At 44.1% G+C, this 19,698-nt stretch overlaps 2 protein-coding genes across 4 annotated transcripts in view; both read left to right on the top strand.

Annotated features, from left to right (window-relative positions):
• The window catches only part of CADPS2 (calcium dependent secretion activator 2), a 480,839-nt gene that overhangs the window by 46,716 nt on the left and 414,425 nt on the right, over positions 1 to 19,698 (top strand). The gene's annotated exons all lie outside the window — the stretch shown is intronic.
• Positions 4,268 to 6,982, top strand: LOC308526861 (taste receptor type 2 member 41-like). Its single transcript, XM_081102110.1, has one exon. The coding sequence runs from the start codon at positions 4,383 to 4,385 to the stop codon at positions 5,307 to 5,309; it is 927 nt and encodes a 308-aa protein (XP_080958236.1). The 5' UTR covers positions 4,268 to 4,382; the 3' UTR covers positions 5,310 to 6,982.

The raw sequence follows: 19,698 nt of genomic DNA, 5'->3' as shown, positions 1-19,698 counted from the left end.
TGGATTGGAGATGGTGCAGGCCGGACTGAGGGACCCCCCCTCCCATAAACGAATTTCATTCACCGGGCCTCTAGTCTTCATATACTGTACGGTGATGTCCAACTTCTGGTTTGAGGATGTTTTGTGATTTGACGTGATCTTGGGACAACCTATTTGATAAGAGTAAAGGGAAAAGTCATACGGTCTGCTGGAGTTCTTATTTTCTGGCAGGAGAAGATTCCTGCCAAATAAAGTTAAAAAGAATGGTGGAAGAGAATGATATAAAATTATGGTTTGTGATATTATGAATATGTCCCATTATACATGGAAAAGCTCTAGCTGTTTAGGCTTCTCAGGCCAAGTTACCCCCTGAGAAAACCACTTTTTCCTCTCTCGTCATTCTCCAGCAATCCTACTCTTCTATTTTCTTCAAAGCACCGATTTTTATGTGAAAGTGTCTTGTTCCTGTGTTTCCTTATTGTCTGTTACCTTCCATTGGACTGCAGGTTCCATAAAAGCAGGAATCCCACCTCTTTAGTTTGCTGCTGTTCCCATTGCTGTCCCCTGTGTGTATAAGTGCTCAATAAATACGTGTTGAGTGAATGAATGAATGTAAAAACTGTGTAAGGAACAGATATCTGAGAGTGAGAAAAATGCATATTCACCCAATTTCAATGGGCCCTCTCTTTTTATTGTGAATTATTTTTAGAATAATTATACATTAATGCTGTGGTGGTAACAACCTTTATATTATTTGTATGACTAATTTTCTTAGCTGACTTTTTTATGACAAACAAAAATACTTTAAACAAATGTGGAAGAAGGACAAATTTGATATATTAAACAGAAAACATTTGAGTATGGATTGGCTTGAATCTATTTTAATGTTGAAAAATATTTTTATTTTATTTATTTAATTTCTTTTTTTATTGTTTAAAGTATTACATATGTCTCCTTTCCCCCCCAGTGACCCCTCCCGGCCACTCCCATCCCCCAGGACAAGCCCCCACTGCCCCAGTGTCCATGTCCATTGGTTATGCTAATATGCATGCATGTAAGTTTTTCAGTTGATTTCTTACAGCCTCCCCTTTTCACCCCCTTCCCCCTTCCCTGCCTCCCTCTGAGGTTTGGTTCATTCGGTGTTTCTCTGTCTCTGGATCTATTTTTGTTCATTAGTTTATGTTGTTCATTATATTCCACAAATGAGTGAGATCATGTGATATTTATCTTTCTCTGACTGGCTTATTTTGCTTAGCATAGTACTCTCCAGGTCCATCCTATTTTTATTTTTAACATGGTCTCATAGGGATCTCTCTTCTAAAATAATTTTTACTTATTGATTTTAGAGAGGAAGCGGGGGGGCGGGGTGTGGGGTGGAGGGGAAGGGAGAGAGAGAGAGGTAAATTTGTTGTTCGACTTATTTATGCATTCATTGGTTGATTCTTGAATGTGCCCTGACCAGAGATCTAACCCGCAACCTTGGCATATTGGGAGGATGCCAACTAAGCTACCCAGGTAGGGCTGGGATCTCTTTAATTTGGTATTGGAGGACAGTACTCACACATGCCTTGTAAGCTACAGTATCTCAGTGTGGTAGACAGACTCTAATTGGCCCCTCATGTCCCCCACCCCTGGTATCCTCACCATTGTATAACCCCCTCCTTTTGAGTGTCTGTGGGGAATGTGACTTGCTTCTAGCCAATAGACTATAACAAAGGTGATAAGATGTCACACCTGTGATTACATATTGATATTTAAGACTCTCTCTAGAGACTCACTTTGCTGGCTTGAGCCTCCATGTTGAAACAGCCCACTTGGCAGACTTCAGGCAGCCACTAGGACCTGAGGTTGACCCTCAGATGACATCAAGCAAGAAGCAGATGCTCCTCAGTCCCATAACCACGAGGAAATGAATTTTCTCAGTGGAAGCGTACAACTAGTTTAAAACATTGTCAATCATTTATATCTCAGAGGCCAAGAAGGATTTAAGAAGAGGTTTGCTACCAGGGTATCTGAGTTTGAAGGGGGTGACTACTCCTAAGTAAGGATGGACATGTAACAGGGAAGCTTGGCTAGATACAGACTTCTTTAGCTTCAGTATTTGCTTAGGTCTTGGCCATATGAATGTCTCTCTGTACTTCTTGCTTACATACTTAACTAGGGGCCCAGGGCACGAATTCATGCACCTTGAAAGGAACTGTGGGCCGTAAGGCTGTGGTGGGCCCAAGGGCAAGTCTCGGCCCATCCTCCATGCCCCCATCTGGCCCCTCCCGCCATGGCCCCCAGTCCGTCTGCTGGCAGCCCCGCTCCCGCTGCCACTGCTTCCACGCGCTGATGGCGTCTGCCCTGCTCACACCCGCTGACGGAGCAATTGAGGCCAGCACCATCAGCAGGTGTGAGCGGCGGCTGCTGCCCTATCTCCCCTCAGGAGCAGGGGGAGGTGGAGAAGCCCTCAGCATGACTGGCAGTCACCACTCGCACCTGCTGATGGCACCGAGCAGTTGGGAGCAGTGCCGGGTGCCTGCAGCGGGTGCGAATTGTGCCATCACCAGCAGCAGGAGCAAAAGGTGGCTGCCGGCCCCGATTGCCCCTCAGGAGCTGGGGGAGGTGGAAAAGCCCTGAGGGACGATCAGGGCCGTCATCCACCACTGGCACCTGCTGACAGTGCTGAGCGATCGGGGCCGGGCGCCAGCAGTAGGTGCAAATGCTGGGTGGGAGCAAAGAATTTTTAGTAACCACCAGAGGCTCTCCCTGATGACACAACTGGTGCCCCGCCTTGGTCTGGTGCTCCCACTCACCTGCTCCACCATCCACTTGCACCCCCTGGTGGTTAGTGCACATCATAGCAACCAGTTATTCGATTATTTGGTTGTTCAGCCATTCAGTCTATTTGCATATTAGGGTTTTATATATATACTAGAGGCCTAGTGCACAAAAATTTGTGCACTCGGTGGGGAGGGAGGGGGTCCCTCAGCCCGGCCTGTGCCCTCTCGCAGTCTGGGACCCCTCAGGGGATGACCACCTGCTGGCTTAGGCCCGCTCCCCGGGGGATGGGGCCTAAGATGGCAATCAGACATCCCTCTGGCAGCCTGGCAGCCCTCAGGGGATGCCCACTTGCCAGCAGGGAGCAGACCTAAGCTGCAGTCGGACATCTTTAGCGCTGCTGAGGAGGCAGGAGAGGCTCCCACCACCACCACTGTACTGGCAGCCATCAGCCTGGCTGTGGCTGAGCAGAGCTCCCCCATGCGGGAGCGCACTGACCACCAGAGGGCAGTTCCTGCATTGAGTGTCTGCCCCCTGGTGGTCAGTGTGTGTCATAGTGACCAATCATTCCCAGTCCTTCTGCTGTTAGGGTCAGTTTGCATATTACCCTTTTACTATATAGGATAGAGGCCTGGTGCACGGGTGGGGGCCGGCTGGTTTGCCTTGAATGGTGTCCCGGATCAGGTTGGGGGTCCTGCTCGGGTGCCTGGCCAGCCTGGATGAGGGGCTGATGGCTGTTTGCAGCTGGTCACACCCCCTTCAGGATGGGCGTCCCCACTGGGGTGCCAGGCCAGCCCTCCTTTTTTTATTTTTTTTTTATTCTGGGATTTATTTACCTTCTATGGCTGTCACTGGAACTGAGAGCCGGCTTTAGCTCTGAGGCTCGGCTCCAGCTCTGAGATCTTGGCTGCTGAAAGCAGGTATATGGGTTTGTTTGGGTTCTATAATTGTAACACTGTTGCGGTCCTGCTAGCTCCAGCTCTGACAGCAGGTTTCTGGGGTTTATTTACCTTCTATATTTGCAACATTGTTTCTTAGACTGCAGCTCAGAGGCTGGCAGCAGCAGGCCGGGAACCTTGGCTTCCTCCATCACTGGAGCAAGCAAGCCTCCTGTTGGCTTCAGCTGCGTGGCTGCCGGCCGCCATTTTGGTTGGCAGTTAATTTGCATATCTCACTGATTAGCCAATGGGGAGGGTAGCGAAGTTATGGTTAATTACCATGTTTCTCTATTATTAGATAGGATAGATATCCTGAGAATGACCTGATGGGGAGGTGTGTGTTTACAGGGCCCACAGATGGCATAAGAAAGATGAAACTGAGTCACAGACTCGCTGAGAAGCCCTCTACATTGATGTTAACCATGGCAACATGTAGGCAAAACCAGAAAAACCAAATCAGGTGCGGTTGGTAGCATAATGGTAAGTGAGCCTGGGAGAAATTTGCATCCTGCTGAGCCAAGCTCACCTTTCCTCCATAGCCATAGCCAAGCATCTTCCTTTTAAGTGAGCTCTGGCTCAAATGCAGAACCTGAGCATTCTTTTCACATCCCCTGAGGAAAAATCAAAAGAGGGACTGTGAGTGGGGGTAGGAAGGAGGCCAAGGACCAAGGCGCAAGGCTGGTGACCAGAGGAGGGGCCAAAATGCAGCCGGCATTCACAGCCCTCTTCATGCTGCTCTTTGTCCTGCTGTGTCTCCTGGGAATCCTGGCCAATGGCTTCATCGTGCTGGTGCTGAGCAGAGAGTGGAGGCGGCTTGGGAGGCTGCTCCCCTCTGACATGATCCTCATGAGCTTGGGTGCCTCCCGTTTCTGCCTGCAGTGGGTTGGAATGGTGCACAACTTTTACCTCTTCTTCCACCTGGAGGAGTTCAACAAGGGTCCTGCACGGGAGCTCTTTGGTCTCCAATGGGACTTCCTGAATTCAGCCACCTTCTGGTTCGGTACCTGGCTCAGTGTCCTCTTCTGCATGAAGATTGCTAACCTCACCCACCCGACCTTCCTGTGGCTGAAGTGGAGGTTCCCAAGGTCAGTGCCCTGGATTCTGCTGGGCTCTCTCCTGATCTCCACTGTCGTCACCCTGCTCTTCTTCTGGGGAAACTATTCTGTGAATCAAGGTTTCTTCATTAGAGAAGTTTTTGGGAATATGACCTACACGGAGAGGGTCATGAGGATGGAAATTCACTATTTCCTACCCCTCAAATTCGTCACGTTTTCAATTCCTTGCTCTGTTTTTCTGGTCGCGACTGCATTGTTGATTCATTCTTTGAGGAGACACACTCGGACAATGCGGCAAAGTGTCCACAGCCTGCAAGACGCCAGCACCGAGGCGCACACCAGAGCTCTGAAGTCACTCATCTTCTTCCTCATTCTTTACATTCTGTCTTTCATGTCCCTGATCATTGATGCTATAGGCTTCTTTTCAACAGAGAATGACTGGTTCTGGCCATGGCAAATTGTAACCTACCTGTGCACATCTGTTCATCCCTTTATCCTCATCCTCAGCAACCTCAGGCTTCGAGAGGTGTTCAGGTCGCTACTTCTGTTGGCCAGGGGCTTCTGGGTGGTCTAGGTGCCATGGTCTCCTTATTCTAACCCCCAGAAGAGACTCAAGTGAGGATGACAGAACCACGGCCCATTTACATGGAAATATCTTCATAGGTAGATGTCTACTGGATCATGCTGTTGGCTCCTCCTTTGAAAGGAGAGAAGGAGAACAAAATCTGGGAACACTGAGCATGATACCTCTCTTGGGACACTGTTAACATAGGGCCCCATGGGTCCCAGAGAGCCAATATTGTTCAGAAGGTCAGAATACAAAACTTTGTGCTATTCTCTGTTTGTCTATTCTCGTGTTGAGAGAAAGCCTTCAGTTAAATGTCTTAAGTATATTATCTTATCTTGAAAGCCTAATGGGAAATTAAGAGAAAATATGTCAGGAGAAACTAAGATGGCGGCATAGATAAACACCGGGAAATTGTCGCCTCCCACAACAATTGAAAAATACCGCAAAGGACAGAGCAAACATCATCCAGAACAACAGGAAGGCTGGCTGAGTGTAAATTCTACAACTAGAAGAAAAGAAAAGCACGCTGAGAGCCAGAGGAGCTGCGGAGGTGAAGTGCAGAGGTACAGCGGCGGCTCGCGCACGCGCGCGCGGAAAGGGGGTGGCACCTGAGGACGCGGCTGTCTTTTTGAATCACAAGCTCCCGACTGCTCTGAACTCCGGTTCCGGCAAGTCTCTGGGGACCCAGGACTCATACGGGGAGAAGCTGGTCTGTCGGGCAGCGGGCAAACTTGAGGGCGGCTTTCCCTCAGAGGTGCTTACAGCCGTTACCGGGACACTGATACGTGCGACTTCGGGCGGAGAATCAGCCGTAGCTTCTTTCTCCGCCCTTTGACTCCCTGAGACCCCGCCCCACCCAGGCTGCGGCAGAGGCTTTTGCATGTGAATGTACCTAACTGCAGCCGAACCAGGCAGAACCGGAACTTCCAAGAGAAGGCCCAAGGCCCCGCAGCGGCTTGCATTGCTTCACAGCTGAGCCTCTTCGTGGCTCCTGCTGTGTGGCCTCAGGCAGAGGCTGAATTAGCACCTCCTTAGATCCAGGAGCCACTGTACCCAGTGGTCGGAGGGGGACCATCCAGATTGCAACTCCTCAGATCCATAAGGGACACACTTAGGGAGCAGACTCAGTGAGCACCAAAGCCCCACTGAAGCAAGTCTTGCCCCAGAAGGGTGTCTTCAGCACAGAAGTTCTCCCACTTCAGACACAGCTGATTCTCACAGCCAATTGGCCTGGAGGTCAATTCCTCCCAGTGATCCTACAACAACCAAGGCACCAAGAGTGCACCAAGAGTGTCCACCCCAGGTAACTGGGGAGGCTGAGCCACTGGGCCCTACAGGACACCTGGCGCGCAGGGCCACTCTATCAACACAGGGAAGCAGCCAAAATGCGGAGACAAAGAAACAGGTCACAAATGGCAGAAATTGAGGATAGCAAACGACTGGATATAGAGTTCAAGGCCACGTTTATAAGGTTTTTCAAGAATTTTATGGAAACCACCGATAAATTTAATGAACCCCTCAATGAGTATAGTGAGACCATGGAGGACATGAAAAAGGACCAACTAGAAATTAAGCATACACTGACTGAAATAAAGAATAATTTACAGAGATCCAACAGCAGACAAGAGGATCCCAAGAATCAAGTCAAAGATTTGAAATACAAAGAAACAAAAAATACCCAACCGAAAAAGAAAAAAGAAAAGAGATTCCAAAAATATGAAGATAGTGTAAGGAACCTCTGGGACAACTTCAAGCGTACCAACATCAGAATTATAGGGGTACCAGAAGGAGAGAGAGGGCAAGATATTGAAAACCTTTTTGAAGAAATAATGACAGAAAACTTCCCCCACCTGGTGAAAGAAATGGACTTACAAGTCCAGGAAGCGCAGAGAACCCCAAACAAAAGGAATCCAAAGAGGACCACACCAAGACACATCATAATTAAAATGCCAAGAGCAAAAGATAAAGAGAGAATCTTAAAATCAGCAAGAGAAAGACAGTCAGTTACCTACAAGGGAGTACCCATTCGACTGTCAGCTGATTTCTCAACAGAAACCATGCAGGCCAGAAGAGAGTGGCAAGAAATATTCAAAGAGATGAATAGCAAGAACCTGCAACCAAGATTACTTTATCCAGCAAAGCTATCATTCAGAATAGAAGGTCAGATAAAGAGCTTCACGGATAAGAAAAAGCTAAAGGAGTTCATCACCACCAAACCAGCATTATATGAAATGCTGAAAGGTATTCTTTAAGAAGAGGAAGAAGAAAAAGGAACTCTTACCATTTGCCACAGCATGGATGGAACTGGAGAGCGGATAAATACCACAGGATCTCACTCATTTGTGGACTATAATGAACAACATAAACTGATGAACAAGGACTGATCCAGAGACGGAGAGGCATTGATTGGACTGTCGGGCCTTGGAGGGAAGGTAGGGGAGGGTGGGGGCAAGGGGGAGAGATCAACCAAAGGACTTATATGCAAGCATATAGGCCTAACCAATGGACACGGACAACGGGGGGGTGAGGGCATGAACGGGGGGGGGGGGTAGAGGGTACACATATGTAATATCTTAATCAATAAAAAATATATTAAAAAAAAAGAGAGAGAAAATATGTCCACAACTGAATTACAGTGTAGATGGGGAAGCAGCAACCTTCGTGAGGATAAAGTCAAGGTTACTACAAAGGGACAGGTGTGGTAGATGGTGGCTGGGCTGTGAGGTCTAAACGCCCTTCCTTTTGTGGAGATTCTTCCTCGCACCAAGCTTGGGTAATTTGGTTTTAATTTTGTTAAAGCCACTTCAAGGTTTCTTTACACTACCCCCATCTAATTGATATTTCCATTGTTCTGAGTTTGATTTTCTCCTCTCTGAAGTCTAAGTGGCAGTCAGACTTTTTCCAGGTTTATTCTCCCCCCTCAAGCAAATGTCACCAAGTCACACGTGAATAGATTAAACATGTACTTTTGTTCTGAAAAACAAACATTCAAGAATTTCACTTAGTTTGTGTTAAAAAATTATTGAACGTCTTTTTTTTTTTTTAAAGTAAAATAGTGGTCTATTAAATCTTTGTTTAAATGTTTTAAAACAGTTTGCTCCAATTACTATGGAATTGTTTTTAGACATAATTTTGTAAACTTTAATTAGAGTTGGGTGCCTCTAAGGCAGGCTTGAAAGTTTTTGCTAAAAGGCATCAATGTGCAAATTTCAGAGACCAACTGGTAACTGGATAAGGAGAAATTTTAATCTCTTGGAGTGAAAATTAGGGTGAATGCTGAGTGGATGCATACTTTGGTGTTGCCACTAATAGCATTCAGTAAATGAAAATTGATTTTTGAAGCATATTTTATTCTGATTGAGTTATTATAGAAGAGGAATTGCGGAAGTAGGAAATAAAACAGTCTTGAGGCCTTAGGCTTACTAGCATTTCAGAAATGCTCTACCATTTCATGTTCACCAATAAAGTTTGAAAGTTTCCATATCATCCTGTTCTTCCCAGTATCGAGCATTACAACTTTAAAATAGTTAATTTAAAAATAGTTAATTTAACCAAAACAGTCTTCTTGTTTAATGTGCTTTCTTTTTATTACTAGAGCAATTACTGGTAGACGAACGTATTAACTCATGAATTGTTCATGTCTTCTCTCTTTTTATATTGATACTAGAGGCCCAGTGCATGAATTTGTGCACAGGTGGGATCCCTCGGCCTGGCTGGTGATCGAGGCCTATGGGGGGGCCTGCTGGCAGGGGGAAGGGACCCCACGAGGTTGGCCTGCCGGCAGCGGGGAGGAACCGTGGGAGGTTAGCTGACCCGCGGGTGGGGCCGCAGGAGGTTGACTGTGGGAGCACACTGACCACCAGGGGGCAGCTCCTATGCTGAGCACCTGCCCCCTGGTGGTCAGTGCACGTCATAGTGACTGGTCGACCAGTTGTAATGTCGCTTATGCTTTTACATATATATAGATACTAGAGGCCTGGTGCACAAAAATTTGTGCACGGGGGGGGGGGGGGTGTGTCCCTCAGCCCTGCCTGTGCCCTCTCGCAGTCTGGGACCCCTTGGGGGATGACCACCTGATGCCTCAGGCCTGCTCCCCGGGGGGATTGGGCCTAAGCTGTCTATCAGACATCCCTCTGGCAGCCCGGCAGCCCTCGGGGGATGTCCACTTGCCAGCGGGGAGCAGGTCTAAGCTGCAGTCAGACATCCTTAGCGCTGCCTAGGAGGCAGGAGAGGCTCCCACCACCACCGCTGTACTGGCAGCCATCAGCCTGGCTTGTGGCTGAGCAGAGCTCCCCCATGTGGGAGCGCACTGACCACCAGAGGGCAGTTCCTGCATTGAGTGTCTGCCCCCTGGTGGTCAGTGTGTGTCATCGTGACCAGTCATTCCCAGTCTTTCTGCTCTTAGGGTCAGTTTGCATATTACCCATTTACTATATAGGATAGAAGCCTGGTGCATGGGTGGGGGACGGCTTGTTTGCCCTGAAGGGTGTCCCGGATCAGGGTGGGTGTCCCGCTTGGGTGCCTGGCCAGCCTGGGTGAGGGGCTGATGGCTGTTTGCAGCTGATCACACCCTTTTCAGAGTGGGGGTCCCCATTGGGGTGCCTGGCCAGTCTAGGTGAGGGGCTGAGGGCCGTTTTCAGGCTGGCCGGCGGCTGAAGCTCCCAGCCTCTCCTTTTTTTCTTTTCTTTTTTTTTTATTCTGGGATTTATTTACCTTCTATAATTGAAACTTTGTTGCTGTCACTGGAACTGAGAGCTGGCTCCTACTTGCTCCAGCTCTGAGGCCACGGCCTACTGAAAGCAGGTATCTGGGGTTTGTTTAGCTTCTATAATTGAAACTTTGTTGCTTTTGGAGCTCAGAGCCGGGCCGCGGCAGGCAGGGAACCTTGGCTTCCTCCATCACTGGAGCAAGCAAGCCTCCTGCTTGCTTCAGCTGCATGGCTGCCGGCCGCCATCTTGGTTGGGTTAATTTGCGTATCGTGCTGATTAGCCAATGGGAGGCGTAGCGAAGGTATGGTCAATTACCATGTTTGTCTATTATTAGATAGGATAGTTTTAATAAAGGTAACTTTTACCCATTTCATGTGGAGCAGTTTCCTTGCAATTTGTTTGACTTTTAATTTTCCTTGAGATGTTTTTACAAACAAAAGTTCTGTGTATTTAAAATTAGTGATTCTTTGTTACCTCCTTTGCCTGGAAAGTTTTTGGTATGAAGAGCCTAGAGTTTTACCTTTATTTTCTTATAGTTTTATAAGTTTTAAGTATCTTGTGTATGTGTAAAAGAGTGCATTTAGTTATTGGATTTGTAATAATTATGCATATGGATTTGTGAATAACTGACATCCACCTTCTCACCTAGAAGTATGGTCTGTTTCACCAATTATTTAAGCCTTTCTTTAAATCTCTCAGTAAAGATATGTTTTCTTTATATAGACTCCTTGAACCTTCTATATATTTTTTCACAGTTTAGTTTGTGGCTATCTTTGCCTATAGATTTTTCTATTACATTAAATAATTTTTATTCTCCAGGAAAGCTCTTGATTTTCTTGGGTAAATTTAGCTTGTATCCATTGAATTTATTGACCTTCCTCATTTATCAGTGATAACTCAATTAATTCAGGCTTCTTAGAAAGTAGTATCTAAAAATGAAGTGACATTCTTGTTTTGTTTTTTTTATACTATTAATGGGATTGCCATCAGTTTCTCTGCCATTAAGAATGCTTTCTGGGCCCTGGCTGGGAAGCTCAATTGGTTGGAGCGTCTTCCTGATACACCAAGGTTGAGGTTCAGTCCCCAGTCATGGCACATACAAGAATCAACCAATGAATGCATAAATAAATGGAACAACAAATTGATATTTTTTCTCTTTCCCTCCCTCCTTCTTCCTCCCCCTCTCTCCTTCCCTTTCTCTCTAAAGTCAATCAGTAAATAAAAAATTATTAAAAAATAGAATGCTTTTTGATTTTTTGAAGTATAGATTGTATAATATTATTCCCAAGATTTACTTAGTTTTAAAAATCAGAATTTCATATTGAAATTGACAAACACATTTTTAGTATATATTAAGATCATTATATGGAGTCCTAAAGTGTGACCTAGTAGTGATATACTAATAGAATTTGTATCTTAAGCTGTTCTTGAAGAATTCTGTCCTCTAGAATCTTTCCTAGGGGCTTCACATTGTCTTCCTAACTTAATTTTAAACTCTTCTTTCTTTCACTCTTCCATATCCAATGAGTCAGCTCAGTACCATTTCCACCCCTAAATTAGTGAAATACACCCCCATCCCCCACTGACCCATTGCCCTGCTAGTCCTCACTCTTCTTCACCTAGTTTGTTGGAATGGCTCCCTAACTGGTCTGCCTACCTGCCTTTCTTCTTCTTCTTTTTAAATTTAAATTCTTTATTGTTTAAAGCATTATATGAGTCTCCTTTTCCCCCCATTGACCTCTCCCCAGCGCTCCCACTCCCTAGCACATGCCCTCACCCCCCTACTGTCTGTGTCCATTGGTTATGTTCATATGCATGCATATAAGTCCTTTGGTTGATCTCTTACCCTCAACCCCCACTTTCCCTCATAGATTGGACAGTCTGTTTGATGCTTCTGTGTCTCTGGTTCTATTTTTGTTCATCATTATATTCCACAAATGAGTGAGATCATGTGATACTTATCTTTCTCTGACTGGCTTATTTCACATAGCATAATGCTCTCCAATTCCATCCATGCTGTTGAAAATGGTAAGAATTCCTTCTTTTTTACAGCAGCATAGTATTCCATTGTGTAGATGTACCAGTTTTCTAATCTACTCATCTGCTGATGGGCCTTAGGCTGTTTTCACATCTTAGCTATGGTAAATTGTGCTCCTATGAACATAGGGCTGCATATATCCTCTCTGATTGGTGTTTCTGCTTTCTTGGGATATATTACTAGTAGTGGGATTACTGGGTCAAATGGAAGTTCCATTTTTAATTTTTTGAGGAAACTCCATATTGTTTTTCACAGTGGCTGCACCAGTCTGCATTCCCACTAGCAGTGCAAGAGGGTTCCTTTTTGTTCACACCCTCTCCAGCACTTGTCATTTGTTGATGATAGCCATTCTGAACAGGTGTGAGATGGTACCTAATTGTCAAGAGAGGGAGGGAGGGAGGGAGGGAGAGAGAGAGAGAGAGAGAGAGAGAGAGAGAGAGAGAGAGAGAGAGATAGAGAGAGAGAGAGAGAGAGAAAGAAAGAGAAAGAGAGAGAAAGAAACATCAATGATTAAAGAGAAGCATTGATTGGCTGCCTTCTGCATGCTCCCTACTGGGGATCGAGCCCACAACTGGGCATGTGCCCTTGACTGGAATTGAACTCGGAACCCCTCAGTCCACAGGCAGATTCTCTATTGACTGAGCCAAACCAGCCAGGGCTATCAGTTAAGTTTTTAAAGCTGGTCAGTAGTGTCCCATCGCCTTCATTGTGAAGCTGAAACTTTTACGTGAGTCATTTCTGGCTTTGATTTTCTACCTTCAGGTCCCTACAGTTGCCCCTGTTCCAGTCTTATTTTCACTTAACTTTATAGACTCATGATAGGAAGTTCTCATAGCGTAGAATGATCTACCACCATCTTGCTTGCCTGGTGACTCCTTCAGCTTCCCTCTTAGGCTCAGAATTCACGTGGTCTTGGAAGTGTTTTCCCATACATTGGCTCTGCACTCTCGAGTTAAGGTGTCTCTCCTCTGTAGTTTCATTATATCCTTCACATTTGTATTCTTATTGCACAGTGTTTTAGTTTTCTTGCCTCTTTCTCCACTGGAAACTTTTTGAGAACAAGAGTGGTGTATCTTATCCATCTTATTCACTGTGTCTCCTAAGTAGAGGAAGCTCAGTAACTGTCAGGTGAGTGGCTGACTCAATGCATAGACTACCAATAGCCTGCATTAGAGTAGACCCTTGTCTTTTCCTCTTATTCCTCCTTGCTACCGGAGTTTTCTTTCTAAAAGGTAAATCTAATCATTCAGTCTGTGGCATTGACCAGTGGCCCTTGTTTGTACTAGTAGGTACATATCTGAGGAAGTTACTGTCTCTTGCCAACATGGTCTTCCTGACTCTGTTTCTTTAAGGTGAGCTTTTAAAATTCTTAATTTAGGGAACCCTCTTAGTCCCTCATGTTTTTTTTTTTTAAATTTCTATAATAGCATGGCTCAGTGGTTGAGCATCAACCTATGAACCAGGCAGTCACGGTTCGATTCCTGGTCAAGGGCATTTACCTGGGTTGCAGGCTCCAGCTTCAGTGTGGAATGTGCGGGAGGCAGCTGATCACTGATTCTCTCTCATCATTGATGTTTCTATCTCTTTCTCACTTCCTCTCTAAAATCAATTAAAAAATATATATATTTTTAAAATTTCTGTAATAGAATTTTCTTTTGCCACTTATGTTATTAAATTGATTTCATCATCTGCATAATGTAGGCTCAGGGTAGGGTAGGGAAAAATTTGAAGAAATTTATGTGGCACTAGAACAGACTTCACACACATAGCACTGTCATTAAGTGAGCCAGGTGTCCTAAGGGTTAAGAGTTCTGCAAACACACTTGGGTTTCAGTTCTTGTCCCAGCAATTGTAGCTGGTGTCCTTGGGCAGTCCCTTACCCTCTCTGTCTTGGTTTCTCTATTTGTAAGCAGATACTACTTCCTACCTCATGGGTGTTTGTGTGGATTAAGCGGGTTAATTATGTAAAGTGTTTAGAATACTACATGACATATAGAAGTGCTCAGTAAGTGTTAGCTATAATTATAATTATGAAAATTATAATAATTTAACCCTGACAGCAGTCATCTGAGATTTCTATTACTATCTTCATTTTAGAGGGAGAAAAAACAGCCTTAGAGACGCTAATTCACTTGTCCAAGGTCACCCAGTAAACAAGTGGCAGATTCAAATCCAACGGTCTCATTCTGAAGCCTAGACCGTGTTGTCCCTGAAAAAGAGATGAAGGTATTGAAACCACTAATGGACATTCCAAAGTCTATCATTAGGAAGTTTTCAGGTTTTATTTTATCTGAGAACATTGACTTCTGACAGATGATTCAATGGCATTTCTAGAAAAGTATGTTCCATTATGATGTAGAGGAGGAAGAGGCTCTTGTAGGAAAAAAAATTCCACTGTGAGGCGATGGGTGTTTGGATGAACAGGAAGAGGTGGGCTCGAGGAATAGCGCAGGTCCTGTCAAGGAGTCCTCAGAATTGTGCCTCTGCAAGCTGTGGATGTGAATACTGCATCCCCCAGGCGAAGGGAGCTCTGCCCTGTTATGAATTGGGAGTGAGCAGGAATGCTGCCAAAGCCCCATCCAAAGGGAGAGAATGATATTTGGGCTCTGATTTTTAGCTATGAATTTTAAAACCATGTGTTGGCAGAAGAATCAGAGCTAAGTGCCTTCTTATCCACTAATCATAAAACTAAGCTGAATTGCCTTGAGAGCAGTGCTAATAAAAAAGAAAGTCACATTAGTTCCAGTTGTCTTGCTGTTTCTTGGTCCTCTAAAGCTCTTTGCATCCCACATTGAACGTAGACCCGATTTGACAGTGCAGTTTGAATGGCAGCCTTGCTGTGATCTGGGAACAAATATTTTTGGCAACTGTGATTTATTTATTTATTTTTGATAGTGCCACTTAGCAGCATATGCCGTCTTTCAGGTTATCTGCATTTTCTGTCATAAGCTCTGTGCTTTGTTGTGTGATTGTCATTCCTCTTTTGGGTTTTCTTTTTGGAACAAGCTAGATCTTCGATGCTGTCTTTGTAACTTTATATGATTGGGATCTTTGGGCTACTCTGTACACAAAAGAGAAATATTGTTTATAAGTCTAAATATATGGCTTCCAAAGGAACTGTTACTTATATAATTATCCACAATATAATTTTCTTCACATCTAAGAAGAAACTTGAAGAATATCAAACATTTCATTTCATTCTGTAAAATTGAAAACATTATTTTGTGTCTTCTTCAAGGCATTTTATTTTCAGTCTTTAAAAACCAATCACAGTCTTCTGTGACCGACAGTTTTGAAGATCACTACTGAATGACCAGTTGGGTAAGGCAATGTGACATTTCTAAAATCTTTCAGGTCCCTCTTTTACTTGATTCAAAGATTAAGTAGTCATTTTTTGTCTCCTTTATTTGGTTTAAAAAAACATTAAAAATTTTTTCTGCCCTGGACAAGTAGCTCAGTTGGTTAGAGCGTCATCCTGATATATACCAAGGTTGTGGTTCGATTCTTAGTCAGAACACATACAAGAATCAGCCAGTGAATGCCGGTGGAAAAACAAATCCGTGTTTCTCTCTCCCCAACCCCTTCCTCTCTCCCTAAAATCAATAAAATAAAAATTAAAAAATATTTAGAAGTTTTGGAACAAAGTAGGAACACTTTAAAGATGTCTATTTTCCTAACAGGATGGCTTGTAATAGATTTATATATGACTGTAGTGTATTTCTGATAAGGAACTAAATCTTCATGTTACCCTTGTAGCTCAAGCACTCCAGAGCAGTAACTAGGAAATGAAGGTCATGACCCTGGATGTAAGCTTGCCAATATCAACTGTATTTCTATGATTAATATGCCAGGCGCTTGTCTCACTCAGCCAACACAGTGACTACAGACACTCGAAGGGTCCTGCTGTAAGCCCTCCTTCATGAAGGGACAATTTGGCTTTAGTTGTCACAGTTCCCTTTGCTAATTTGTGATTGACAGCTGACTGAAGACTACAATAAAAGCTGTGCTTAAGACCAGAAACTCATTTTAGCCACCACTGCCACCTGACTGTTACTCATCTTTTCTAGAATTGTGAACAAAGAGGAATTCAAGCTTATTGTCTTCACATAGAATAACAAATGAGAGGCAGCAGACCACTGTAAGGATACGAATTCTAGAAGCTTAGTTTTCCTATATAGATTATCTGAGCTTTATTATGAAATATTTTCTTCCTTTTTAAACACAATCATGAATAGGCTAAAAATCTGGGAGTTCTTCCAATCAGTGATAGCTCCTTTTATCCTGTTTTCCTGAAGGTACTGAGTTAGATTATTTGGAATGACAGGAAGTGTGAGATCTACAGTCACTAAAATTATTTATACAACATGGTCTAGAGCAGCGGTTCTCCACCTGTGGGTCGCCAACCTGTGGGTCGCAACCCCTTTGGGGGTCGAACGACCCTTTCACAGGGGTCGCCTAAGACCATCGGAAAACACATATATAATTACATATTGTTTTGTGATTAATCACTGTGCTTTAATTATGTTCAATTTGTAACAATGAAAATACGTCCTGCATATCAGATATTTACATTATGATTCATAACTAGCAAAATTACAGTTACGAAGTAGCAACGAAAATAATTTTATGGTTGGGGGTCACCACAGCATGAGGAACTGTATTAAAGGGTCTAGGCATGAGGAAGGTTGAGAGCCACTGGCCTAGAGGTAAGGGAACGGGAAGAAGAAAGGCGCAGTGGGTGTGCGGCTGTGTAGAATGAAGGCCTTTGTTGGTAGCTGCATGCTTTTGAATGTCCTCTTCAATGATGGGCTTTTCCCTGTAGAAACAGTCTTTCAGCAGTTCCTTTCCAGCTGGGAAGCTTAACTTTCCTGAAAAGCACGGTGGTTGGCTCAACCAAGGTCTCTGGGGTAGTAGGGGGTTAGGGTAGCCTCATGTGTAAAAGCATGGACTTGGACTCAGCAGACCTGGGCTGGGAATCCCGGCTTTATCATCCGTCAGAACGGACAGTGTCCTTATGAGTCTATGCTTTCCCTCCTGTAAAATGGGGGCTAATATCACTTTCCTCACAGAGATGCGAGAAACAGATGAGAAAAATGGCTTTCAGTTTAGTGTCTGAAACCTAGGAAGCATTCAATAAGTGAGGATCTCCTCATTAACTAGGAAAAAAATTAAAATGGCATATGCATATTTAAAAGCCCATTAAATTTCCCAAGTGGCTGCTTGAAAACAACCTTCATTTGATAGCCCTGAAACCCGCCTTGGCAGGCAGTCTTCTCTTTAATCTTTTTTTTACACTGTCCTGGGATTAATGACTTTTTTTTTTTTTCTCACCCGAGGATATTTTTTTTAATGATTTTTAGAGAGAGTGGAAGGGAGAGGGAGAGACAGAGAGAAACACTGATGTGAAAGAGACACATCGATTGGTTGCCTCCCGCATGTCCCTGACCAGGGCCGGAAGCCTGCAACAGAGGTACATGCCCTTGACCGGAATCGAACCCGGGATCCTTCAGTCTGCAGGCCAGTGCTCTGTCCACTGAACCAAACCAGCTAGGGTGGAATTAATGACTTTTTATTAAGTAGTTAATAAGTGCGAGACATTTTTATATTAGGCTTTTATATTTTATTACTATTTTTTTTCATCCTCATCCAACAATATGTTTCTTACTGATTTTAGAGAGGGGAGGAGAGAAAGAGAAAGAAAAACGTAGATGTGAGAGAGAAGCATCAATCAGTTGTCTCTCATGTGCCCGGACCGGGAATCAAACCCACGGCCTTTTGGTGTGCAGGACTACGCTCCATCCAGCTGAGCCACCTGGCCAGTATTTTATATGCATTAGTTCATTTCATTCTTATGTCAATCCTGTGAAATGGGTACTCTTATCCCTGCTTTACAGATAGGAAACGTAGCTGTAGAGAGCATGAGTTATTTTCCCAGTAACTAGCGAATGGTAGATCTGGGATTTAACTTTAGCTGTCAGGGTCTGAGTTGTTACTTGTCATTCCTTATCCTGTTAGCTCAGATGCCATCATCTGCTGACTCACATGCTCCCACATTTCCGTGTTCCACAAAGTCTTTTTAAAAGCTTTGGAAATAGCCCTCACTTGTTTGAGATTTATTGTCTCTGGCATGGGCATACATCCTTTTCTTAGGTGTTTGCAAGATGGCTTTTCAAATGATTTTGGTGTTATAGGTCATTTGTTCTTAGCTGAACCTATCAGTGTATTGAAAAGGAAGGGAGTGGACAGTTTTTCTTGTTTCTCTACTCCATAGTTCATCAAATACGGTTTTGGGGACATTGTAACAGTAATTATTAGGTTTATTTGAGGGAAGTAAACTAAATGGTATATTGTTAAAATGGTCACAGATATGAAAATATTCTTAAATCAGCATAAAATATTTCTAAATTACAGCTGGCTAACCAATCATTCTATATTGCATTTATATGCTAATGGTTCACATAGTTAAAAAACCTTCAATATTTGTTTATTGAAATTCACAAGAGAGGAAAGTTGAGCCCAGAAATCAAACACACCTGGGATTTGCATATTAACTGTGCAACGAGCCAGCAATGTGTGACCATGGGAACATCACCTAAGTGGAGTAGGTCTTCTTAACTGTAAATTAGAGGTAATAAAAATGACCATGTAGGTTTGTTTTGATGATCAAATGGATTTACACTTCAGCTAGCATATCTCATATGAGGCTCTTAATTATTGGTAGCTGCTGTTTCAACTACGACACATTTTATTGTTATTTAACACTAGAGGCCTGGTACGCAAAATTTGTGCACAGGTGGGGTCCCTAGGCCTGGCCGGCGATCAGGGCCGATAGGGCCTTCTGGTTGCGGGCTGGGGCCTTCCTTCATTTCGCACCACCCCTAGTGGTCAGCGCACATCATAATGAGCAATTGAACTTTGGTCTGCCAGTCGAACTCTCGAGGGGACACTTTGCATATTAGCCTTTTATATATTTCTCTACAAAAGAGGACACGTCACATCCCTAACAGTGTACACTTTAGTTTTAGAAATATTATAGACAGCTTTATTTTAGTAGACATAATAATACAGTGAAATGGGTGCTATTGGAGGTTCTGGAGCTAAGAAAATGTTGTTACCACAGTCCTTCAGGTGTAGTCAGAGGCACTAGTGATTCGTGAGTTCCTAATTAGTTTTGGCATCTGCCAATGACTTACTGGTCAGTCATTCACCCATGTACTAATCCAGCATTTATTCAGATTCCTGGGCATGGTGCTGGGTGCTGTTGTCCACCTTGAGCTTCCAGGGTTTGCTTATTAATTTATCAAGTTTTTTTCCATGCATTAGCAATAAGCGAATAAGGTAACCAAAATTTTCTGTGGCCATTTTTCCCTATCTTCCACAAGGAGGGAGCATTAAATGTGCATTAGACTTATGGGCTTAACCCTATGGAGGCCCTGTTTGATGTAATTGTAACTCAGGCCCTGGCTTGTTGCTAGAGCAAAATCCAACTGTGAGCCTTCCGGAATCTTAACCTGGTCAGCACATTGGAGCACTTACACTCTGTTACCTACCAGAACATGTACAGCTCATTTGGTATAATCCATCTCAGGGTGAGATGAGCCTCTGCTTTGGGATTAAAGTCAGGAGAGAATGTGTTGCGGAGTGACTC

This window comes from Myotis nattereri (genome assembly GCF_964212035.1).
Source record: "Myotis nattereri genome assembly, chromosome: 11".
In the NCBI taxonomy this organism is placed as follows: Eukaryota; Metazoa; Chordata; class Mammalia; order Chiroptera; family Vespertilionidae; genus Myotis; species Myotis nattereri.
The sequence above is the reverse complement of the archived record's forward strand: the minus strand, read 5'-3'. Positions and strand labels throughout refer to the sequence as shown.